The 25,246-nt window shown below is 54.6% G+C and overlaps 5 protein-coding genes across 5 annotated transcripts; 1 reads left to right on the top strand and 4 right to left on the bottom strand.

Moving 5' to 3' along the window:
* Positions 1-571: 571 nt before the first annotated feature.
* On the bottom strand, positions 572-2,620 carry LOC128269451 (uncharacterized). Its single transcript, XM_053006915.1, has one exon. The coding sequence runs from the start codon at positions 2,618-2,620 to the stop codon at positions 572-574; it is 2,049 nt and encodes a 682-aa protein (XP_052862875.1).
* A 12,372-nt stretch (positions 2,621-14,992) lies between these two features.
* On the bottom strand, positions 14,993-15,808 carry LOC128269449 (caspase-7-like). The gene is made up of 2 exons (XM_053006913.1): positions 15,361-15,808; positions 14,993-15,303 (listed from the first exon to the last, which is right to left on the bottom strand). Exons 1-2 carry the CDS (start codon positions 15,806-15,808, stop codon positions 14,993-14,995), a joined length of 759 nt encoding a protein of 252 aa, XP_052862873.1.
* Positions 15,809-16,128: 320 nt separating this feature from the next.
* LOC128269446 (caspase-1-like) lies at positions 16,129-17,028 on the bottom strand. Its single transcript, XM_053006905.1, has 2 exons — positions 17,000-17,028; positions 16,129-16,927 (listed from the first exon to the last, which is right to left on the bottom strand). The coding sequence occupies exons 1-2, from the start codon at positions 17,026-17,028 to the stop codon at positions 16,129-16,131; spliced, it is 828 nt and encodes a 275-aa protein (XP_052862865.1).
* Positions 17,029-19,744: 2,716 nt separating this feature from the next.
* On the bottom strand, positions 19,745-25,077 carry LOC128269444 (alsin homolog). Its single transcript, XM_053006903.1, has 7 exons — positions 24,312-25,077; positions 22,017-23,567; positions 21,383-21,953; positions 20,565-21,326; positions 20,317-20,496; positions 20,106-20,251; positions 19,745-20,019 (listed from the first exon to the last, which is right to left on the bottom strand). Exons 1-7 carry the CDS (start codon positions 25,075-25,077, stop codon positions 19,772-19,774), a joined length of 4,224 nt encoding a protein of 1,407 aa, XP_052862863.1. The 3' UTR covers positions 19,745-19,771.
* On the top strand, positions 23,788-24,537 carry LOC128269445 (ATPase inhibitor A, mitochondrial). The gene is made up of 2 exons (XM_053006904.1): positions 23,788-23,949; positions 24,021-24,537. Exons 1-2 carry the CDS (start codon positions 23,897-23,899, stop codon positions 24,250-24,252), a joined length of 285 nt encoding a protein of 94 aa, XP_052862864.1. The 5' UTR covers positions 23,788-23,896; the 3' UTR covers positions 24,253-24,537.
* Positions 25,078-25,246: the final 169 nt, after the last annotated feature.

The raw sequence follows: 25,246 nt of genomic DNA, 5'->3' as shown, positions 1-25,246 counted from the left end.
AGCAATTGTGTGCATTACAACACACTAATGATGCCAAAGCCACCGTATTCCCCAGATTTGGCCCCCTGTGACTTTTTCTTGTTCTCGAAACTTAACAGCACAACGAAAGGACGACGAAACGCTACGATTTCTTGAAGTGCTTCGAGGGTTGGCCAAGACGTTGGCACATGCGTAAAATACCTTACGCGACTGACTTTGAAGGGCACAAAATAGATACTCATGAATAAATAAATATTTTTCTAAAAGGACACAACATTCGCGATACTCTTCGAACAGACCTATCGTACACGTTTAATTGCGGTGATTTGTCATTTTTATGGTGTACTTTGGCTGCGGCGGGCGCATCATAAGGACCTCGAGCCCGTCTGCAGGGACTGCAGACGGCGATTTATCAGCCATCAGTGGGTTCGGTGGCAGATGATTTTATTTGTTCCGTCCCCCTATTCTTCCGCCATGGGCCGAAGTCACTCCCGGGTGCCACCCGAAAGGAAGCTTAAAGTTCGTCGGTCGGTCCGCCTCGCCAGCCAGCGTTTATGGCCCCCCCACTTGAGACGGTTCCGTCTAGCGTCGTCTAGCGTTTCCGGTACGCCACCACCACCGACTGGCGTTCCCGCAGCTGCACGGCCACCAGTGCCCGATCCCAGCGCACGGCCAAACCGCCGGCCACTCGCCGTACCCAGCGGGCCCTCGACAGTAGCTCGCCGACGAACGCCACCACACACAGGATCACTCCGATGCCGTACAGCGCGAACGCACTCTGGAGATGGTCCAGCGTAAGGACGACCTCGGCCGAGGCGGCCCGTAGCTCGTCCTCACTCATCGCCCGCCACCGCTTGATGTGCTCCAGGATGGTCACGTTGTACAGGAAGTCCTGCCACAGCTTCTCGATGATGCCCATGTCGTTCAGGTTCGACAGGATGCGGTTAAACTTCGGCAGCAGCGGAAAGCCCTTCTCGACGATCATCTCGATCTGCGTCACCAGCACGTCCTTCGAGAGGCCGTGCAGCCGCTCGTGGTAGATCGAGTTGCGCACGTACAGGCGGCTCATCAGGAGCGCCCGGGAACCCTCGCTGACGGCCTGTAGGTTGTCTAGCGACGGTTGAAACGCGGGCGATACGTTGTACCGATCCGATACGCGCCGATCCTCGACGAATTCGTTCATGAACCAGTCCTCGCTGTCGAGCCGGCCTCCGATCGGGACACCGCTCGACAGCAGCTCCTCGATCGTGTCGAGCTGGTGCGCCACCGGCGGATGCGTCAGGACCCGGATCAGCAGGCTCGTGTAGATAGTGGTCACGTTCAGTGCGTACAGCGTGAGCGCCATAAACAGGACCCGCAGTGCGTGGCACGCCGGCCGATTGTGCACGGAGATGCCCAGAAAGGTACACCATGTGTTCAGCAGACACGTGGCCAGCTGGCGGTGGGGTGCCGCTTCCGGCAGGAACTGGGCCACCGATCGCCAGGCAATGGCCGTTACGGCCAGCACACACCCGAACAGCTGCCAGGTGCTGAAGCGCACGATGTACACAAGCAGCTTCCAGCGCTGCTCGGGACCGGCCGCCGGGACGAACCACGTGTGGTAGTCCTGCAGATACAGCGTGGTCGCCCCGAACTCGTCGTGCACGTCAAAGTCCGGATTGAAGCCCCCGGCGATGATGTCACACTCGTCCGCGCGCATCAACCCCAGCAGATCGGTCCAGTTGCCGTCGCCCGTCGGCTCCCCCCGATCCATCTCGCTGCAGGACACGTTCACCCGGAACTGCATCGACTCGCGGAGCAGATCCATGATCTGCAGCTCCAGACCCCGCTCGCAGCGCCAATCGATGAAGGGGGGCGCGACGCGGGTACACAGCAAAAACGTACAGGACTCTATGCGCGGTGGCACCTTTGGCATGTTGATGGCGGCCAGCGACAGGGGCCTGTTCGTGAAGCTCCCATTCACGACCGTCGCCACGAGGAGTGGCTTCATCCGGCCACAGTCAGCCGCCGAACCGTGATAAGGATCACCCGTATACACGTGGTAACTCACGAAGTCGTACGCAAACGCCACCAACACGTTGACCGAGTGATGGCCGATGAACAGGAACTGCAGCACCTCGTGCGCCAACCGTTGGCCCGAGTCCCGATCGTTCGGATTGTTGTACAGCACGATAAACTTGCCGCGTGGGTTAAAAGTGACCGAACTGAGACGTGCCAGCGCCCGCTGGACACCGTCGAAACCATCGATCACAACCACGTAGTAATCGACCGGCTTGTGGTCGGTGAAGCGCGCCCTCCGCAAGCTTCCGGCCGACTCGTAGTCCGACATCAGCTTCAGCTGGTACGGGCGGGAATCGCCGGTGTCCTCGTGATCGTCGTAGCCGGTGTGGTGCTGCTGCAGGTATCCGAGCAGGATCTCGCGCGCCGGCGATCCGAGCTCGCGCAGGTAGAAGATCACCAGCGTCTCGATCTGCGTCGATTCCGGTGCGTGGAAGTAGCTGTGGCTGAGCAGCTCCAAACACCCGACACCGGCCGCGGTTGCCGTCGGGCCGCGCTCATTCTTCGCCCTCACGAACACGATGGCCCGGGACGGGGCCAGCCAGGAAGTCAGAAGCCACACCAGCACCAGCGCCGGAAGCATCCTCGCGACATGGTGACCCGTGTGGGACTGACCCCCGGCCGGCCGGGTTGCTTCGCTTTCTGGGTCTGGGACTCATTAGCCGCAGTCCCATTACCGAGAGCGTGGCCATAATTGCCGGCCCGAGTCGGTCACGCAGTTGCGGATGCTCTCCGTTTTTTTATCGATTGCCTGCATAATGGAGGGTGCGCGGGGACGGGGCGGGCCATCATATTCGCCATGGTCACTTCCTGCAGTCTCGCAGTCCGGCAGACTGCACAGACTGAGTGCATTTACTTTGTCTCTGTTGACGTTACTGTCAAGTGATGAAGCACCATCATCGTCGTCGTCCGTCGTCCGTCCGGGGCCGGAGATAAAGAAGTGCCCATCTTTGAATGGGCGCCCATCCTGTGGGCCACACAGTAATGGCGCTGCATTCACTTGCACTCGTTCGCACTCTCTCGCTCTCTCTCTCTGAGGGCCTGCGGGTGGACAATGGCCATTGAAGGATGGTTCGTTGCGGATCCGCCGCAATGAATGCGGCTCCGAATGACCGAATGGACCTCCAATCAAAAGAAAGCGAGAAAGGACACTTCGCCACACTCCGAAATGATGTAAACATGGCGCGCTCCTTCTTCATCATCGCGTCGTAGCGGAGATAAATTAACACGTGGCATGAAAAGTCCCTGGACTGACGGGGGAAAACGCGGGTATTTTTGGTCAAAGTTGGTTTTATTCATCAACGGTGTCTCCTTCAAGAGCCACATAATCATTCCAGAGATGCTCTAACGTTTCTGACGATTTATCTTTTGCCTTATAACCTTTCCAGCCTATTGCGAGTGTTTTCGAGCGCTTTGGACGAGGTTCACCAGTTGCGCTCAACTCAGATGGTGAACATATTAATGCCGTAGCGAAATGATGGATCCATTTTGATGTCTTTACAATGTCAGCTAACTGACGCAACTTCACTTTTCGCAATTCAAAACGATTTTGTGGATTTTTATTATGTTTTTTGGTGCTACCGCCTCATTTGGACGTCAACTGACAGTGCCCGTGATGTAAATGGTTGCTATGATGACTCTAAGTCGGGCTGCTAAGTCCACTTCTGATGGAGCGAAGTCCTTATAACACTTTCAAGCCATTGCTTCGCTTGAACGGTTTTTTCCCACCAAAAGGAGCAGTGTAAAATTAAAACACGAACTGTGTTTGATTCATTGTTTTGAAAATACAAAAAAAGGTGTCACTCCAAGCGTATGCTCTTAATTTATGAACAGAATATCATTAAAAATGTTAACAGCTTTCGTTCGAAGATTATTACTAAGTAAAAAAGCGCTGAATGCAATAAGCCTACTACGACCCAGTACTTTTCAGCTCATGTGTTAAGTAGCTTTCAACCCGTGCACAGTGTGTCTCCTCTGTGTTACCCCCCTACACCGGAATTCGGGGCCACCTCACCCGCACCCGGGGCGCCGACAAATGGTATCAGATTACTTGGCAGTAATGGTAGCGCCACGGATCCGGCTGCGAAGCTGTTTGTTTATCTTCGCTTCGCCAGAATCCATCATCCCGGGCGCACCACCATCAGACGCCACCTCCCGGAGGGGCACGTGGAGTGATCACTTACTGCGTCTTCTCGGACCCGGGTTCGCTTCCGGACACTGGGCACTTACTCTGGGGGACTCTGGACTCTGGGCTATGTTTGCCCTCTCCGAGTGGCTCTCGGGCATTAAGCTCGGTCTCGCTGTCCGGTCGCCAATCGGTGGTGCAGTCCTCCGAGTAATACGCCTGAAGTTATGCAATCGACTGCACCGCAGCATGTCCGCCGGTTACTTTTGCCGGACTCGCCTCACTGCCGCCGCCGCCGTCGCACACACTGATTTGTGTTGCGGCCGCGCAACATCGAAACATAACCCGACCCCTCGACGACCCCTCACACGCCCCAAACACGTACCGGAAATGGCATAATTAGCGGGCGCGGACCCCGTCTAATGGCGGATTAGCATGTCAAAAGAGAATTGGCCTGGTCTGTCGAAACGAAGTCACGAAACCGAAATTTAACCGCCCCTTCCCTGGCGCCCCCCTCTCTTACGTACCTCATGGCGGTGGTGGTCGAAAGGTTGGTTCCGTCCGTCGGCAGGCCGACGTCGTCGTCGTTGGGCGGCAGCAGCGCCAAGGGCCTATCTTCCATCAGCGGTGTCGCCGGGCCGGAACTTGGCAAGGACCGCTGCGTCAGGTTCTGCTGCGGGCAGGCATAACTTTTATCGGCGCCAACCCGCCCGGCCCGGGGTGCTCCCCCCGGTCGCCGGAACATGGGCACGTACGCGGGTGGTGGCGGTGGCGGGATGCGGGACAGCATCGAGTGGCGCAGTTCACCCGCAGACTTCCTGCCGCTGCTGCTGGCAAACTGACCGACGCGCCCACTTCGCACCGCACCGTGCGTCTCCGACGGCAGGAGCAGCAACACGACGACGACGACGACGACGATCGACGGCACCGTTAGACGGGTTGACATAGTTTGTCCCGGTGACGGTGACGGCGGTTCTATTTCCTGCTCCGCGGCGCTTGCCAAGACACGATGAGCCAGCGAGAAAGCCCCGTCGGGTGCTGAAACGGCGGACGTAGACTTGAAATAGGAGCCCGTGGTCGCGCTAGTCGCGGTGTCCGATAATTCCGTGACCCTCCTCCGTGCGATCGCCTAGATCCGGCGTGTGCGTTTGCGTGTGTGTGTGTGTGTGCGAGAGAGGACTAGACCACGGACGGATCGGCACGTCGCGCCCGGACCCGAAACCGGACCCTCGCTCGAGGAGAACGTCATCCCGCCAGATTTGTTTATGAATACACTCGGGCGGTGTGGTGCGCCAACAACAAATTGGATGTCCATGACACGCGGCGGTCCCCATTTCCGTGTTCCGCGGCTCCCGTTTTTTTTCGCCCCCCGGCCGCCCGCCCGCCCTATTCGGTTCGGTTCTCGGTTTATTGGCTGGCGGGCGGGTGGCAGGTTTTTTGCTGCATTTGCGGCGCGACGGCACACGCAGGAAGCACGCAAACCATTCTCAGATTCTGTAGAGCACCCCGCACGAACAGGGAACAAAAAAAAACGGGGTGTGCGTTGTCGCGGGGCCTCCTTCTAAGCAGTGGCCCCGAGACGGGTTTTATGGGAAAATAAAATCTAATGACACCAAAATTGTAGCCCTTTCCGCCGCGGCGCGGTACGTGCTTGGTGTGGCTGTTGTGAATGGAGCCTGGAGTTCGAGGAAACCACAAACGGCACCCGGAGAGCATTTGCTTATCGCGTAGTTTATCGGCTATCGGTTCTGGGGGGGACGTGTGTGCCTAACAAGAGATTTCCTATACTCGTCAACTCGCGCTACTTCGAACGGTTCCGAATTGGTCAATAAGTGAGTGAGAGAACCGGGCGGTCACGTGGCGGTCACTATGCAAATTGCGGCAACTTCCAGGAGATCTTATCTCGACTTTTGTGGTTCTAGTTTGCGGACAAACGCTATGCAACAGATCGCCCTTTAAACTTGGCCTCCGTTGTTGGCCTTGTTCCTGATCCGGACGCCTTCTCCGACGGTCCTTCTCAGGGCCAAAAGACTCTTTTTCACGGCCTATTTACCCCACGGAGTCACAGACTCTTCTAGAATCACTCACCACTATAGCGTCGCGTGACTCTTTCAAAGTCGGGACATTCTCTTCCCTTTTCCTTCTCGGTGGAACCAATCGGGGACTGGGGCCTAAACACCCAGAGTACCTGAAGAAAACCCCGGCACTAGATTAGAATGTAAAAAGAGACGAATGAAAGGCTCAGGTACGGGTTCGATTGGCAAGTGATCGTTTGATCGCAACAATCGTTTTCCAGAGAAAGGCCCCATAAAACTTTCGTGTGGTGGACAGAAAAAGGATGGCAAAAAACCCGGCTATACTTCCATTCACCCTCTCTGGTGTTCCGACCCCGATTCCGAGGAACGACAACGGCCTGTGCTGTTGTCCCTCGGTGTGCTTGTGCATATTTCTGGGAAAATTGGTGAAAAACCAACGCACTCCGTTCCGCTCGCGCCATGGCCCCCCCGGTTCAGCCAGTGACCCAGCCAGTAATTGGAGTCGCGAAGGGGTGTGTATCCCGAACCGAACAGGTTAATACATAATAAGCTCCCTCGCTGCACATCGATCGGTCTCCTCCAATGGGGGTCGCGATCCTCCAATATATGAGATATGGCCGCTGGCCGGCTATTTTTGCTCGGAAAAACACACCCACCAGAGGGGCCGGGGCCGCGGCGGTTGCCCCACCCGGCCGACGGTTGTCAACGGTGAGCGTTCCGACGCCAACGTTTCTGAGAAGTTCGACCGAGAGAGTCCGACGGCTTTTGGCTTGGCTTCGAACTAATTGCTCGTCAAAACCAACCGACGATTTCGACGACAACTGGTTGGCCGCCGTTGGGCCGGGGGGCGGGTTAAATCAAGAGCCTCGGGGGTGCTCTCGGCCGCCCCGAACCGATACCGCGCCGCGTACCGATAAATCATCGTCATCATTCTAAGTCACGTCTAGCGGGGGCCCCGAAGGGTGGCCGTAACATAAACCGGTACCGAAAAGAGAAAAGCGTCACAGAAAACCGATACTCTCCTAGCCGCCCCTAGACCCCCCCGCCGGGTGCTACTGGTGCCCTGGTGGGGTCACCACCGCGAGCAGCACACACACACGCGGTTTCAGCGCCAATCGAAACGATTAATTTGACGCCGCGCTTGATTAGCATCATCGACGACGACGACGGCGACGGAGACGGCGGCTCGTGACCGTTTTCGTGAAGACAGCTACACAACGCACACACACACACACGGCCACACACGATTCACGCACTCGATCTGCGATCACAGCACGGGGAGGTGAACGCGCGAAATGTCAACCCCAAGTCCTAGTCCCAAAAAAGGGACTCCACGGGACACGGGACGGATCGGGAACGGATTATCGGGACACGCGCGCGACACCGTCCATATTGCACCGTGATAAATCACGCACTCGACACTCACTCACCCTGTGCGCCCGATCCCGATCGCTGGGCCCGGGTCCACGGGATCGTCTTGATTGTCTTCTGTCACTGAACCACCACGAGGCGCGCGCTCGTCACCGTCACTCACGCACCGCACGCACCGCACCGCACCGTACGCCTTTTCGGCGCGGCTAATCTATTTTAATTGCCTTTGGACCGCGTGCGCCGCGGTGTGAATCACGCCGCCGGCTCGGCGGCAGCGGAGTCCTCCCGTGAGCCCTTTAGGCTGGCGGCGGTGGTGGTGGTGGCACCTGCTCCTGCTGGCCCCACGGACCCGCGAACCGTTCCATGTCCCGTGCGTGTCGAACCGGGGATCACAAAGACTCGGCCGTCAGCTGATTCGCTCCCGGCGAGACGCGATACGGCAAATCCTTAATGCCGGCGCTACGATGAAGACGACGACGACGACGAAAGACGGTTCTCCTTGAGGGCGCTCGGTGTGTGCGTCCGTCCTGCGCGAAGAAAACTGATAAACTGAGGAACTGAAGACATAAACGCACTCGTGCGAACGGATTCGCGGTGGGTCGCATCGCGTGCAGTGCCACAGTGGGGAATTTGTATGGGAAAGGCGGACAGATTTGATTTCAGGAAGAATGTATGGCCTTTTTTCAACGGTTTTGTTTTCTTTGCATGTGTTTTAATAAGCTTTGCACAATCTAAACGTCTGAGTTATGCAATCTGCATTACACCAAAATGTTTTAATGCATAATCTTTTGCAAATGGGTAAATCTTCTGCAACATAGAGACCAGGCGCCTCCTTATGCATCAGGAAGTGTTTTCCCAAAATAAGCCTAGCGGATGAATTGGCAAGTATACGCAAGCAAACCATACTTTAAATAGTTTAAAATTACCTAAACTTTAATTGTAAGGCCTAGTTTAGTTGCGCAAGGGCGCGGAAAAATTGCTGCTGTAAAAGCTGTATTTTTTCGTAGTTTTCTATACTAATTCCCGATAAAAATGTACTAGCAATGCAAACCGTAAACACTTAATTAGTGCATATGAAAGAAGGATTCATTAGCTTTCGAATGATATAGGTACATTACCGTTGCAGAAGCAGATAGAAGTTGGTTTTAAAGAGCCATTTTTATCACTCTTTCGACTTTCACAGATGAATTCTCGAAATCTGCGCAAGATACAAAACTAAAAATTCGGATTTGTCATAGATAACTTATCTATGTTACGAAAATATACATAGAACCGTCAGTTTTTAAAGATGACTTATGACCGCCTTTTCCCCATAGTGCAGTGGCGCTACATTTTCCTGTCACGCGGCAGCGCAACACGGCCGTTCGGGACGGCGGTTTGAAACTATGAAAGGAGTTTTTTTCCACACAAAACACTTGTTTATTGCATTGAAATGAAAAGCTCTATTTTATTCAAAGTGTTTGCCAGCGCTAGCTGTACATTTCTGTAATCCCTCTGCTAAATCGTGGATTCCCATACGAAAGAATTCTTCGTCTTTTGAAGCAAACCAATCAGTCGTCCAATTTTCGACTTCCTCGTGGGAATCGAAGTGCAGCTCAGCCAATGTGTGTCCCAGCGATGAAAATAAATGGATTGTGTCAGTAGCGATCTATATTAACGGTTTCATCAGGATTTGGGAGCTTGCGATACGCCACACTTTTCTGGACCCATCAGAAAGTCCTTTTTGTCCGACGATCCGACGATCTTTATTTTTAAAGTCAAAATCGCTATTTTAAAATGTTTTAAACCGCCTCAAGCACTGCGATCTTCCAAAAGCATGATCACCGTAAGCTTCGACAAGCGTTTGATGCGATTCTGCAATAGTTTTCTTCCGCAGATAGCAGAAAAGCAACGATCCCCGCAAAACGTTATTTTCAGGCTCCAAAGTCGACATGGACTAACCTCTTCAAACCTTCTTTTTCGACATGAAATCATTTGCCTAATGTCAAAGCAAGGTTCTGTTGCCAAAAAGCCTAATTGGGAGAACCAAATTCACGGCTAGAGCCATCTTTTTACACAGTCCTGTGTGGGACTTTTAGATCTGCTCGCAAGAAAATGTCCATGTCTGGCCGATAAGACGCTAACGCTGATCACGATGATGACGATGACGACGATGATGATGCAAATGCAAATCCGACGATCCACGAAGGGCGCACACGATCGCACGCGATCGACCGACGCAACGTTGGGAAATCGATGGCGCGCGCGGCGTGACAAATAGGATGCCGGCAATTTTCTATCCGCAGCGTAAGATTGATTTGATTTAATTGTCTCTCTCCTCTCTCTCTCCCTCTCCCTGTCGGTGGCTCTCCCTGTCTAATGGGGCCCCCTAATGACCGAAAGTTATATGTTTATAGGTCTTACTTTTTCAATTAGTGGCCCCGCCGATAGGTGATGGTTTGGGTCAATTTGAAGCGCCGACGAAAGGCACGCCAAACGGATGTCACGGATTATAGTGCGACCGCGTGAAAGGCCCTCACAATGTAGGGGCGAGCGGCGATGCCAACACTTTATGCCGGCCGCCGAAGCCGGCAGCATATGAGACTTTTAATGACTTTCACAATTTGTCCCCACAAGACCGGGTCCGGGGCCAGAGCCGGAGCCGGTGCAATATGCAGATTGCAGAATTTTCTCATAATGAGCGATGCGTTTTTGCGTTGTTTGTGTTTGCGCCGCTTTCATTTGCCCCGTTTTGGCCACTCACGGGTCGCGTTGAGCACAGTTTTTGCCGGGTGGCGTCCCGGAAGGGACAAATGAGCAAACAGTGCCCGTTCCGGCCGCCAAAATGCTAATCTCTTCCGAGGTTCCCTCGTGATGGTCACCGGCTTTCGGCGCGATATTGGAGTTTTAATGAAAGATCTTGTCCCCCACTTTTTTGGGGACCCAAACAACGCGCATCCTTGTCCAGCGAGTCCTGGGAAATGAGTTTATTCGGTCGGTGCGGTCGGGTTGCGGGTTTGCAACGGGACTCCGGGGCGCGCGCAGTTGAACGACCGCCACACGATGAGGACCGACCGCCGTCATCCGCGAGGACCCGGCCGCGAATCGATCGTTTAATGCGAAACTTTTAATCAATTTCCCGGAATCGCGTCGAGCAAGATTAAACGAATTGCCGCGCGCGCTCCGTAGTCGTCGTGGTCGTCGTCGGGCGTTTGATTGTTGGAGTCCAAGAATTTCGGGTCCAACTTCGCGTGGTGGCCGCTCGGGTGTAGTATGCAGTTTTCGGAATCGCCCTGCACCATGTGCACCATGTGCCCCGGACCGGTCGAATTTCACCGCCGCCAGGTTGGCCAGCAACCGGGCCAGGACTCGGGCGTGTGGCCCGGTCCGACCCCGGCGCTCGGGGCTTCTGGGCAAAAATAAATTAAAAACCAAAGGCGAAGTCGAAGAACCGAACCACCGAACCGAACCGTGTTTCGCGCGCTCCGTTCCCGGCCCGGGTCCGTTTTCTAAGTTTAGTCCGTCGGCCGGCCGAGAAGGAAGAGAAGGAGACAGTTTTAATGGGAGCATTAAATTCAATATTTCCCATCATAAACCGCACGCAACGCACCGGGGCACGCTCGGACGGGCTATCCATCAGTCTTCGAGACACTCACTCGAGGTCCGCGGTCTAGGGAAGCGCACGTCGGGGTCTCTAAGGCCACCGCCGTGCCCGGGCCAAAGGTGATCGTCTAGGAGGATCACTCATTTCACGGTGAATCCTCGGCCGGCGGTCTGCGAAGTCTGGGGCCGTTAAATTCGCCCGCCGACGGACGGCCACCGGACCAAGCGGTGCCGACGCGAGAAATGGTTAAAGTTTCTTTATGGCCCCGGAACGCTGGAACTGTGTGGTTCGCTGCGATTTGCCTGCCACCGGGCTGCCTGGCTGGCCCCGTTCTGACAGACCGGGCGGGGCCGTTCTTCAACAGAATCCGGCCATTGTGCTCCGGCCACCGCCACCGCCGCCGTGTAGACGGATTGGCCGCTGGGTGTTGCTCTCATAATCCAATAAAATTGCAAATTGATTGCCTCATCATCATCGGGCCGTGGCGTCGTTCCGTGCCCGGGACGGGATGACGGGCCCGGGAAGTGTTATGTTGGCCGCGTGGGGCCGGGCAGGGCGTCGCCGCGATTTGCATGCAAAATTACACTATTTAACGAACGGGAACAATTCCCCCGGCACGGCCACACACACACACACACAGAGGGATGTTTCCTGATTGTTGTGCACACACACACGCAGACGTCGGAGGTTTTCGTCGATGACCTGCATTACCTGGACCGCGGCTGGGCGGCGTCCGGCCACACTAATCGGCGGGCCCCTTAAACGGAAGTAGATGATAAATTATCAATACCGGGCCACGCGGCCCGGTTTCTGCTCTACCCCTTCGTTTGAGTTCTTCTTGAGCCCCCCAGGAGTGGCCGGCCCCGACCCGGACCGGGCGGCTTGTCTAGAGAGGATGGCCACATTTGCATATCAATTGCCTAGGTGGAAATTATATGGTTTTTACGGGCGCCCGGCGTGTTTAATTTAATTTTGATAACACATGTTTTGTAGCCGCCCTGGCCCCGGCCTCGGACCCGCGGGTTTCAATTAGGGTCGCAACATGTCGCGCGTTTTTCTTATTTATTCAGCGTTTCGTTCAGCGACCTCACCGGCGGCCCAGGGCAGAGACGAGTTTTATGCGGGGTCCGGGACGCGAGTCCCGTCGCGGACGTCGCGAACCGGCCGGCTCAGGAAGAAGTTTGTCAGTCAATCCGTCAATCGGTCGGCTCGGAATTGCTTTCCAGCTCCAGCTTTCTCGTGGCCGCCCCAGAGCACCGTGGCTGGCCTGCGGTTCGGTTCAACAAAAACGGTTCCATTACTTAATCATTATACAGCTCATTTCGAAATTCAGTTTGGTTTTTCTCCAGATCTCCAGTCAGCCAACCAGCCAGAGTGCGCGGCGGACGTGGCGGCATCCTACACAGACGCGATCACCGCATCGTGAGAATCGATCTAAACCTCGGCGAGACTCGGCACACAGCGCAAGGAGGCACCGACCGACCGGTCGGTCGCTCGTTTGCGCTTAATCGCATGCGGACACACTGGAACCCGCGGAGGAAATCGAACCTTGGATCCTGTCATGGAGGCCAAAAAACGGGGCAGGAAATTGACCAGCCAGTCCGCCAGTCCCCCAAGTGAGGCCCCGTGAGTTAGACAATTACACCGGTTGTGTGGTCCCAATTTGCCCCTGATCCGTACGATTCCTGTTGCGATTAGACGCACGCATTAAACCTCGTCCGCTTCTCGAAGTGCTCCGATCCGAAGTAATCAAAGTCCGGGGTTTATTTCAACCGAACCGAACGATCAACACTCACGCAGACCGCGCCGCCGACGACGACGACGGAAGTCACATTATTCACTTATTCGCAAACTTTGGCGAGGTTTGAGGGATACTCGTCGCCCCGTCGTGTCTGGCGAGTTCGGCGGCGAAGTGGAAAAAGTGCGGCAAGTCCTTCGTCGCTTCTTCCGCTTCCCGAACTTTGTGTCGCGGCGCCGTATGTCACGCCGGAAGTCCCGAGAACCCATGGTGGGGCGGTTGAGACGGGAACGTTTTATGGTTATCTTATTTTACGAGACATTCGGCTGCGGGCTACCAGCAAAAGCAAAAAAACAAGACAAACAGAAAGCATCGTCCCTGATAAAGGGACAACCCAGGGACAGCCCAGCCGCGGCCTTTGTTAGGTGAAAAGGATCATTTTTACTGCAAAATTTGCGCTCTACTCTGTAACCGTTTAAAGTACGCACCACCCGGGACGACGACGACGAGCGACATTGTAACAGTTGCGCGCCAAAGGAAAGTGATTCCGGAAACGCTCCGGAACGGGTGCCAAAAACAATAACATAGACAAAGCTACAAAGCTGCGAGAGTCTCGGGCCATAAAGACCGCTAGAGCAATGCATCATGGCAGTTTGCATTTATTTTATTCCGCTTTCGTCCGGCCATTCTCCCAGGCCCAGGCCCAATAGAAGGGAAATATAAAATACGAAATTGAAAATGGATGGTCCCCGGCAGGGTTGAGTTAATTTGTGCCGCAACTTAGTGTGCCCGGCCGCGGCCTTATGGGGATCGCCACCGTTTTACCTGTTTTGGCACCCGAACCGGTCACCGGTCGGACCCGCGCAAGGAGACGCGCGCTCAGGAGTGTCATCAGCATCCAGCCAGTGTGTATATGCTTATGTTCAGTGTGCCATATGCGGGCATTCGGTGACTCCTTGTTTGGGCACCAGGACTGGTCTCGGAGCGGACCGAGCCTCGGGCCGGCGGCGGTGGCGGTGACTCGGGCCGACTTTTGCTCCGTGAGGGCAGCAGCGCGCAAATACGCAAACTTGTTAAGTTCAATTATCTAATTAGTCAGTCGGTGAATAGTTGAAAAATGGCTGCCAAGCATTGCGATAGAGACATCTGATAATTGTTGCGGAGTGATAGGCCCGAGGGCGAAGGCGAATCGATACGTTCGCGGCTACTGAACCAGGTGGCCGCGGTGTAGTGGGGCCTGCATATGATTTGCCTGCGAGCTGAGCACATCGATTACTGTCGGTCGGTTGAGCAAATGACGATGCAGGACCGCGTGATTGCTTTGCCAACGGAGCGAGAGTAGGAACCGAGGGGCAGAAATATAATAAATAAAATTTCCACACCGGCCACCGGATCCAGCCGATCTCTCGGACGATGAATTGAATTTCGTTGGCGTAACCGCAAAGAAAATGCATCAAGTGCGCCAAAGAGAGACGGGGGTTAAAATTGGCGCAAAAAGTGGAACAAATGAACTGGACGGACGGATGGACGGCCACCAGGATGAAAGACGGCGATGGAACGTCTGCGGGACCGAGGACCAGCGCGCACACAGGAAATCTTCCGAAAGACACACCGCAAAGCACCGGGCCAGCCAAAAACGCTGAAAAGCGAACCGAAAATCGGGTGAAATAAACGGAAACGGAGCCGAGGAGACGGCTGGACTGGACTGGCCATTGGAACGCCGGCAATGGACGCAACTGCTAGAGAAGAGATGAAACGATAATGACCTTCCGCCTGGCTGTGTTTTTTTCCCCTCGCTTTCGTCCGGTCGGCTCTCGGAATCGCGTCTTTCGCCTGCGTCTTAATTGAAGACTCCTCCGTGTTCTCCGTTCTTCGGCGGGTTGCCGAGAAAATACGAAAGAACTACGGAATTAGGAGAACGAACGATATGCCGGGAATGTCGTAAAGCACTGCAAACATTCAGCGTATGCGTATGTCCTCAACGGCCCAGAAGTGCCCAGAATCGAATGTGAATTATGTTTCGGGACACTTTGAAATTAATGGCTACGTTTTATTAGATTTAAGGCGCTTCTGGTCACTGCACCACTTTCTTTTGCCTAAGATTACGAGTCCGCATCGGGAGAGAAGTAGACGGCTTTGGTGAGCGTGGACACGACGCAAGGTATCTGTTTCTTATTGTCCTTGGCCGGATCGTCCGGCACGAAGGATATGTAGTTGGTGGCCACATTTCGCGTCACGCAGGTGAGCAGGTTTGGCAGATCCTTTTCGGAACCCTGTTCATCCAGGGTTTTCGCAAGGGACTGAATGAACCAGGACCCATCTTTGGGGTTGCGTAACGAGTAGTGTCCTTCGAACGTTGAGTATGCTATCAGTAGGTCGGGCGCCGTCGATGTGGCGTAAACTTCGTTCTTTTCTTCCGCTGATCCTTTAGCATCGGTCACAACTTCATTCGTGTGCCCCGATGTTGAACCTGCTGCGTCGCGTGTTGACCGTGGAACGGGTCCTGCAACCCACACGCCCGGGTCCAATAGCGTCCCGCGGCAAGCTTGAATGAAGAACATTTTCGGCTTTCCTCGGAGCGTCGGGCAACCGTTCCCCACGAACCGTTCCCATAAACGTGCCACTTTGTACGGAGGACGGTAAGGAGCATGTGTATCGGCCGCCATCAGTGTGCCTTTTTCACCGTGGGTCATCACAATCACCACCAGACAATCGTTATCGGTGTGATCCTCCTCGGACACGTCTTTCAGGATTTCGAACACCTTGTCCTGGGTGGGATCATCGTAAATGCGCACTTCGAATCCCAACTTCGAGAAACACTTCCCGATATCGTCTCGATCTTTGTCACTTCCTTCGCGATATGGCGCATCATCGAACTGCATCTGGTTTAGAATAATGACAACGCCACGCCGATTCATATTGTACTTCAGGAGCCTGCCGGGCGACAGTGTTTCAAGGTTCCGGGGTTCCGGGGCCGAAGACTCCGTCTTTAGATTCCTTAAATGGGGAAATGAAAAAGGAAAGGCGAAATATCCGTCAATGTCAACATCGGGTCAATACGCATCGGGATTATCTGCGCCAACCCTGGCTCACTCCAAAATCATTGACACTTTCGCTAATCAACCAGACGTCATGTTTGTCTGGGGCATCAGCCGATTGGAGATTGGCGAATTCAGTGAAAAGATTAGATAAGCGAGCCACAACGGGCAATGGCCGTCGTTTTGAGCCGGCTTTAAACTTACCGAAAGTAGACGAGTTTTGTGAGCGTCGACATAGTGTACGGTACCGATTTCTTCTGATCCGGATCGGATGGGTAGTTTGCCACTTCCGCAGACACCGTGGCCAGCAGATTAATTAGGTCGACCCGTTGCCCGTACTCTTTCAGTTTGGTGGCCAGCGAGTGAACGAACGTGGACCCTTCGAGTGGGCAGAGCGGCGAGCATTGTGGGTCGTGTGTTGAGAACACCATCAGCTGATCGGCCATAACCGGCAAGGAGTATTGGTGAATAGCAGACTTTTCCCGCGAATCGACCACATCCGAAAGGCGCCGCTTGTGCTCCGCAGGAACCGATGGCTTATTGCGGGCCGTTTGTATGAAAAACAGCTTCGGTTTTCCCACGAGACTCGGACACGCGCTCCCGGCAAACATGTTCCACAGCTGCTCCACCTCGTAGGTGCCGTCGGCAGCATACAGTGTCCCGTCTTCGCCGTGAGTCATGAAGACCACCACGACGCAGTCGTTATCAGTATGGTCTTTTTCGGCAAACTTTTTCAGCTCTTTAAACAACTTTTCCTTGCCGGGGTCGTTTATAACGCGAACTTTAAATTGTAGCTTTTTCAGAGCGTCACAAATCACTTCCCGATCCTTTTCACTGCCTTCGCGGGTCGGCATGTTGGCGAATGAGGAATTGTTAATGACGATGGCATACCCACGGTGTTTATGATTCATTTTGTACTTTGGATCCTCGGGCGACGACGTTACGGGAAGTACTTGCCCAGGGGCCGCAGAAGATTCTCCTACGACCGCCTTTTCGAGCCTAGAAAAATGACACCAAGTAAGGAAGGAAGATAACGTACTCCATTTCCTAACGTCACCGATACCGACTTACGGTCGAGAATCAGTTGCTGTTGGATTCATTGCTCTCACTCGGGAAAAGTTCACGAGAAGACCTCAAAAAATTGCGAGCCGTACACGGCACTCCACGGTCCACGTACTACTGGCAGCGGCTTCCCTATGGCAAAAGTTGCGTATCTTTTTGCGAACGTCACGATTTAATCTTATCAATAACTTCTACGATTAACAATTTATTATCGGTTTGCCCAGTTCGCTGGAAGTTGTTGTTACCTCTGCTTCACCATTTATTGACCGAGGTAACAATGTCCGCTTACCGGCGATGGGGCGATGTTTTCGTTAGGCGCTTCCCCTGTTTCTGCTCCGATAAGGGCCGGTCCGGGAAACGTGTCGGAATGTGAGCCTGATGTCCGACCCGCACTCGGCCCGGGCTCGGTCATTGTGTTGCGAACCATCGTAATGTGTAGCGATGACATTTTTAAGGATACCACACCATACGAAGAGAAACCCGCGAGAAGCAGAGTTGGAAGCCGACGCTGATTGACCCCTGGGCGGTCAATTATTTCACAAACGTGTGGAATTAATTAAAGCACGCGGCGTACGTGATTTTCTTTTTCGCAGTTGGAATCGAACCGTCCCGGGATGGGTCCCGTGTCCGGTCGGGAGTCGCGAGTCAGAGTTTCCCATTTTCGCCATTTCCAGTTCTTAATTACTTCATCAAATGCATTCCACGGGACGGGATGAAATTCTGAAAACACTCTTCCCGCTTCGCTCCCTTTGGTGGTGCTGGAACCTGCCATTGGCCGGACTGATTGGCCGGAGCCGGTTATGGTACGAGAGACCATTGTGCGTCGTCGGGGGTCGGTGAAGAGAAAATTGAAATTACTATTGACAGGACCACCACCGCTGGTTAGGCCGCAGGATTTTTGGCCCTCTCGGGAGGTTTCCGTTTTTTTTGCGGAGGGAAGCCTCATTATTTTAGCTCACAATCGGTGGCCCCAAAACCCTTCCCTGCCGATGGAGTGCAGTTATCTAAACACAGCGCTCTAAACGGGTCGTATAGAGCACTTTGGTCGGCGGGCCATCGCCGCGAGGCTGTGGCTCGGTGAAGTATGAAGCATTATACCAAATTTGGCTGAAGACGCATTTCGAGCGAATTAAACTAATCCGTATGGAGTCGCCTGGTATGCCACATGGTCTCCGTCCCTTGTACGGTGTCGAGGCACGCGCGAACAAGAGTCGCAACCGTGCCTGGGGACGATCCACCGTCGTGGCCTCCGGTGGATCGTTTACGCGGCCCGCCCCAAACATGTGCAGCGCGCATTAGCCATGTCCCCGGCGGCGGCGGCGCAGGTACCGGCGCAGCGTGTCATTGCAACGCCGGCCACCAGGGGCCCCCGGGAGCGGCTAAATCACAAATCAATTAACCATTTAGCGCATATTATTATTTCTTCTTCCTTCTTCGGCATTACGTGACCGTCGGACGGGCCAGGCCAGGCCAGGCCAGGCGAGACGATTGCGAGAGCGACCGTTTTCGAAGTTTCGTTGTTTTTTTCAGCGCTTCACTCTTTGCCTCGCTCTTCCTTTTCCCTCCTTGCCGGCCTTAGTTTCTTCTTCAACGAAAGTGGTTCAGGTTCGCATAGGTCCCAAACCAGCCGGGGACCGGTGGCACCCAGAGGGCCGTAAGTCGTAAACGAGCGCGCGTAAGCAAAGGTGCGAAACACGTTTCCAGTAGCGAATGCCAGTCAGTGGCTTTACGGCGCGCCGAGATCGATTCCTCTTCTGTCCGTCCGTCCGTCAGGGCGCGCGGTTCGAGTTTCGCTATAATTTTCGTAATTATTTAATGCCCTCACGGTGCGGTGCCGGGATAAGGACGAAAAATGACCGAAACGAAAACAGGGCGACGAAGCAACTCAGCCCTGTAGCGTGGTGGATCCGCCCGGCGGCGAGGATTCCGAGGCTGGCCGCCGGTGGCCTGCTTTCACCCGCCGCGCATCGCCGGCAGAATGATTTAATTCGCGTTATTAATCATTCGCAAACATTTTCCATCATAATTCCCAATGTTACTTGTTTTCCTTTTTCCTTTCCGACCGCGGCCGCCGACTCTTTATTGGCACATTCTTTACGCACGCACGCTGGCGAATGATTGGCACACCGGCCACGGCCGCGGCCGCGGCCGGCGCACCGGCACATTCCGGCTGCGCATTCCTGCATAAATAATGCACCGCGAACCACGGTGACCACGGAGTGAACCCACTGGGCCTCCGGGCGTTCAATCAAGGGCTGGGCGCTGGCTGGCTGCTGGTGGCACAAAATTATGCGCCCTGGCCCCAACCGCTGCTCTCTGCTCGGCTGCTGCCACCCAAAAGTGCAACGAAGCAGATTTGACGCCGCGCGCGCGCGCGCCGCCTCCGTTCGCGCAGGACGCGCAACGTCGTCGTGTGATTGCCGCCTATCATCGTGCGCCATTATCGTTATCATCTCTCGGCTCATTGGCAGAGGGAGTGCATAATTTGCCGTCCGGTAATTAACGTAATTTATTGCCGCGGCCACCGCGATCGCCACCAGTCGGTCGGTCGGTCGGTTTCGGCACCTTGCGCTCTCCCACCAGAACAGAAACGATCGGATTAATGGACTATGATAAAGCGTGTACCGAATGAGGAAATCCCCCTCGTTTCGCGTAAGGGACTTGAACAGAGTTTATTAAATTTTTGATACCAATCAACAGAGCACTACACAAACTCTTTCGATCTCTACTCTCAACGATTACCTAGGGCGCGGAGCATATACAGGAGTAGGACAGCCGGCTTTACGGTCCGCCACTGGCTTCGAAGGTTTTGTTAACAAAAAAATTATCACTAATTATATGCTGATAGGACGCCTTCAGCGTAATGAGACAGTAGTCGTTCGGCGTGTTCCGGTAGCTGCTACCGTAGTCGTTTTGCATCAGATCCTCGAGCAGACTGATCTCGGCGCCAAGCTGCGGCAAGTTGGCCTTGATGACAAGCCAGATGATCAGCTCGAGCAGACTGTCGGCCGCTACATCCATCCGCACCTCTACGGGAACAACAATAATGGGCTTTATTTATTTACTCACTGCTTCCCTCCTATTTGCATACTCAGATGCAGCGCCGGCCACTTACCCTGTTCCTTGCAGGCTTGATCGACGAGCGCAAACGCTTCGTTGATATGCTTGATCATCTCACTGGGGCAGCACTTTTCACGGAATCGATTCAAACTGTCGATTGCTTGTTGATATTTCGGGTGATGGATGATAGGTACTAAGGTGCTACGAATGGCGAGAGTAAACGAGTCACGAAACGGAACGGAACAACCAACCCCCAAGAAACGTACCGGTTAATATCGAGAAGCTGAACCAGATTGTCGTCAGTCTTTTTCATGCATATCAAGATGCGTTGACGGTAGATTTCGTCGTTTTTACTGCACTTGCTGGCGTACAGGACGAACAGGGCCGAGTAGATGCCCTGGGTGATCAGGATAGGATACAGCAGACTCTGGTACGACACCAGTTCGCTGTGGAAACAGACACAGAAGCCGATTGAGTCCGCGGGCCCAAAAAGGGAGGCACTTCCGGCACTTACTCTCCGACCATTATCGAGTCCTTTGGCAGTGCGGGAAACAGAACGGTCAGCACCAGCGTGTAGATCCGGCTAACAATCGAAATCCACTCGTTCATGGCCGGCTCGCAGAGGATCGAGTGCGGCGTGTACTTCCAGCAGCTGTACGTAGAGTAGAAGCAGTTCGACAGCTTCTCGAACAGCCCGTGCAGCGGATGGTACACCGATTGGAAGGCATCGGTCAGGTAGCTCTTCAGCAACTCCAGCCCGTCCCGGTCGAGCGCGGTGATGCAAAAATCGGGAATAAAGTCCAAATCCCGAAACGGTGACAGCCGCTTCGCGCCGCTGCTGCTGGCCGGATTGAGCATAAATTCGTCGTCATCGCCACGCGACGCCACGGAGGAGAAACTTTGCACCGATATCGTATCGACGGCACTGGCGGACACGTTGTGACCCAGCGGCGACGAACCGTTCGCGAGCGATAGCCTCGAATCGGACAGGCTCGAGCGGAGCGAACTGAACGAAGCGTTTTGCAGCTGGTACCCCGACTGACAGATGATGGCCGCCTGCCGATCATCCGCCACCTGTCCGTGGCCCACCTCAAAGTTGCTCGCTTTCAATTGCTCTTTTCGCTTGGCTCGGCTCACAAAACTCGCCACCCGGTTCCACACCTTCTTGATGTCCATCCGGCGGATCACCACGATGTCGCTGGTGCCGAACAGTGTCTCGTGGAAGCAGGCAAATATCGACGACCACTTCCGTTCCGCATTGATCTTAAGGTCCAACCTGCAATCGGTGGCGTAAGTAAAGTAAAGTGAAGAAGGGACGCGCGGAAAACCTACATCGGAACCTTGTTGAACACCTGATCCATGGCCATGGTGGCGTTGCTGATCTTCACGTTCTGCCAGGTGCCCCCGAACATACCGGTCACCGTGTGGCCGGTCATTTTGGTGTTCGAATCGTCCAGCTCGAACTGCTCCGATCCGATTTCGCGCTCCGGGTGGAAGAAAATCCCGCGCCCGAACGGCCCATCGATCGTCAGCTCGCCCTTGTAGTAGATCCCACTCGGGAAGATGGCCAGCCCGCTGGCGGAATGTGTGAGGACATCGTTCGCGAAGAAGCCCGCATAGTACGTGCCGTTCGTCGTCACCAGGATGCCGTTGCCGTGCTTCTTGTCGCCCATAAACATACCGATGTACTTGACCCCGTTCAGACTCTCTTCGATCACGCCGAAACCGTCCTTTAGATCGTTCACAAACTCTCCGTTGTACGTGTACGAGCTGGTCGCCAGTGTCCCGAAGCCACTGTATTTGTCCGCCTTGAAGTAACCCTGATAGCGGAAGTAATGCGTCGACCGATTGCTCGTCGTCTTGAGCCGTCCATAACCATCGTACTTGCCGTTGGAAAATTCACCTAAAATCACACGACAAAACGGTCAATAATTCGAGGCGGCCGACGCGGCCGGTGCAGGCTTACCCTCGTAGATGGTGGAAATTCCAAACACGGACCGGTTCATGCACCCATAGCCCGTGATGTTGCCCTGATAGAACTCGCCACTGTACGATCGGTCGACGCTCGTCAGCCCACCGACACCCTCCATCTTTCCGGTCAACCACATGCCCTCATACTTGGTGCCCGCTAGCCGCTCGTGCCGCTCACTGAACGTGTATCCGGCGAACCGGAACACGGGCTGTTTGTCGTGGATCTGCTTGTCCAGACAGTGCAACAGTTGCAACTTTAACGCTGCCAACCAGCGGCCCTTGTCCGTCACGTTGAGCGTGTGGCAGCGAAGTGTCTCCTCCGGCGTCACGATGGTGATCATGAAGCGGTGCTTGTCCTTGTACCGGCTGCGCTGCAGCTCGCTTACCTCCGAGGTAATCCAGACCAGCTTGAGCGGGTACTGTACCACCTGCACGCCGGACAGATAGCAGAACAGATCGTTGAACAGCACGAACCGGGGCGACGAAGAGAAGATGTTCACGTCCAACAACTTCAATGGCACTTCGTTCGAGTCCAGGATGACCCGGCGGTGCGGTTCCTTCAGGCCGAGCCATCGCACGTTCTCTTCGCGCTGCCAAAACTCTTTCGTCGCCTTCGTTACTTTGCCCAGCTTTTCGGTGACCTCTTCGTTGACGAAACGCAGCCACTCGGACTTCATCGACAGCAGGGTGGCTTCCATGGCGGGCGAGTTTTGCTCACTGGTTATCAGCAGTTCCGCGAGATCGATAACGTTCGGAACGTTATCCAGAAACGTGGTAAGCATATCATGATTGTGTGCCGTCATCTGACCGACACACTCGTTATCACAGTAACACTGCAGGATGGTTTGGTACAGGTGAAGCATTTCATCGTGCAGGACGATCGCCAGCAGGCGGCCAACGTCGTGGTGCACCAGGTACGCCCGGAGGGACTTGACGCCGAGGAGCATTAAATAGAAAGCGTTCCGACACGAGCGGTAAAAGTGCATCTGCGATGCGCTGCTGCTTTGGGACTCGCGCCCCGCCGCCGATCGGGACCCGTTTTTGACGTCCAGCTTTTGCACGTACCCCAGCAGGCTCTGCAGCGTCGCCTGCTGTCGGGTGTAAATTTTGAGCATCTCCTGCTTGACCGGCAAATGGTTCACGAGGAGCAAACTGTCGGTGGCCAGCACGAACGGAATGTGATCGGGAATGGCAGAGCCGGCTTCTGGTGCGGCTACACCGTAGCTCAGCCACCGCTCTTCGTCGGAATTCGATTTAAGGTCGCACACTTTCAGCTCGTTCGTTAGAACGTACGTCTGAAAGTGGCCACTGCAAACGTCTAGCACGTGCGGAAACGCACCGCACACGGTCGGTGTGCTAGTGTTTCCCGCCACCGGCGGCTTCCCATTGAGCGGCCAATTCTTTTCCATATCGCCCCACAGCAGCACCTGCCCTTCGATGGTCAGAACGCAGGAATAGTCGCAGCAAGACGTTATCTTGGCCACATTGCATATTTGAAGCTGGTGGATTTTATCGCGCCGTATGTGGTCCCCAGTTCCCAGTTGTCCTGCGCGGGGGCGAAAAGCATAGCATAGAATGAATTCATGTGCGGAAAATGCCGATTAATGAATCAGAGAGGATGCTGCACTGAGCGGAATCCGGAATGAACGTAAACAAAGGGTCGCGGGAAGGGTTCACTCTCATCGTGAACACCGCCGGATGAGAGGATATGTTGCCTTGGTGACTGCACTAAAAATAGAGGCCTACTATAGAGACGTTTGGAAACTACGTCGCACTGCTTTTTGTCGGCCGATCGCAGTGAACATAGCGTTGGCGAACGAACAGGACCGGTGATTTTATTGTCTTTAACCTAGCGCACCTCGTTACAGCATTTCCATGTTAGTCACTTGCCACCGACTCATCACCCGACTGTATCCATCGTCCTTGAGGTAAGACTCCTGAGATAACGCCGCGCGTAAGTTAATTATCGAGACGTACGCTTACGTAACGCATCACACAGGTTAGCGAAAATGAGTCAAGTCGGTGAACTGGGAAGCGGTGCCGGAAAGGGAGGTGGCGGCGGTGGCTCCATCCGGGAAGCGGGCGGATCGTTCGGCAAGATGGAAGCGGCACACGAGGAGGAATACTTTTACAAACAGCAGCGGGAGCAGCTTCAACAGCTCAAAACGAAAGGCGACACCTCAGCGGCCAGCTCCTCCGCCGGTGGCGGTGGTGATGCGGTGAAGCAGTAAAACCCGCCTTCGGTTGCCATAGGAACGAGAGAGAGAGAGTGGACGGACCTTTGACTTACCTTTGTTGACCTTACCGAAACTGGCGATTCCCGTCCTGTGCAGCATGTGTCCGTAAACCGATAGCTCATCGATCGACGCGTTGAGGCTTGGCGCACCGAGCGAAGGACGTCCCGGATGGAATGGAAAGTCATCGAACACGTTCCGCCAGTCGCCGTACGCGGCAAAGTTATCCTCGTGGTTTAGTGCGTACCGATCGAACACGAGATCCTTCTTAATACTACTGTACACTTTGGTAGGCTTTTGTAATGAAACGATGGCGAAATCGATGCCCGCGGCTAGCTGCTGCACCCAATCCCGCTCGACTTCGTGCACCTTCGTGAGCTGGTCGCAATTAAAGACACTTCCGAAATCACCCTGCACAAACAGCTGCCCGTCGGCGGCCAGCACCAGCAGCCCGTTGTTGTTGCAGCACACTCGCTCGAACCCGGACCGGTCCGGGAACAGCCGGGTCCAGTCACCGAGCGATCCATTCTTGCTGCGATGCACCGTTCCGTCGGTGGACCGTACGTAGAAAATCCAATTATTTTCGGTATCAAAGTCGAGCACATCGCAGACGATGGCACTGAATACGATCACATTTTCGGAGTCCTCGGGTCGGAACGTTCCCTGAAGGAGCACTTCGTTCGCGTCCAGCAGGAGGTACGATTCGCCGAGACGACGGAATTTCACGGCACATGCGGGTTCGTACTCGGTCGGGAACTGTACCACCAGCTTGCTGGCCTCAGATAGCTCGCGGTAAATGGACAGCACTTCCGTTGCGGTCATGATGCGTTTTCTCCGACACCACAGCGCGCACCCACCGGCTGGTACCTTACGTGCAGGCGAAATTCACATAATCCGCACCGATACGTACGCTTTGTTCGGGACACGAGCGACACCAAGGGTTTCGTTTTGCATTTCGCACTGAAAATAGCTTTTATCTTATCACTTTTTG

The sequence above is a fragment of the Anopheles cruzii genome, chromosome 2 (genome assembly GCF_943734635.1).
Source record: "Anopheles cruzii chromosome 2, idAnoCruzAS_RS32_06, whole genome shotgun sequence".
In the NCBI taxonomy this organism is placed as follows: domain Eukaryota; kingdom Metazoa; phylum Arthropoda; class Insecta; order Diptera; family Culicidae; genus Anopheles; species Anopheles cruzii.
This window is presented reverse-complemented; position numbering and strand designations above follow the sequence as displayed.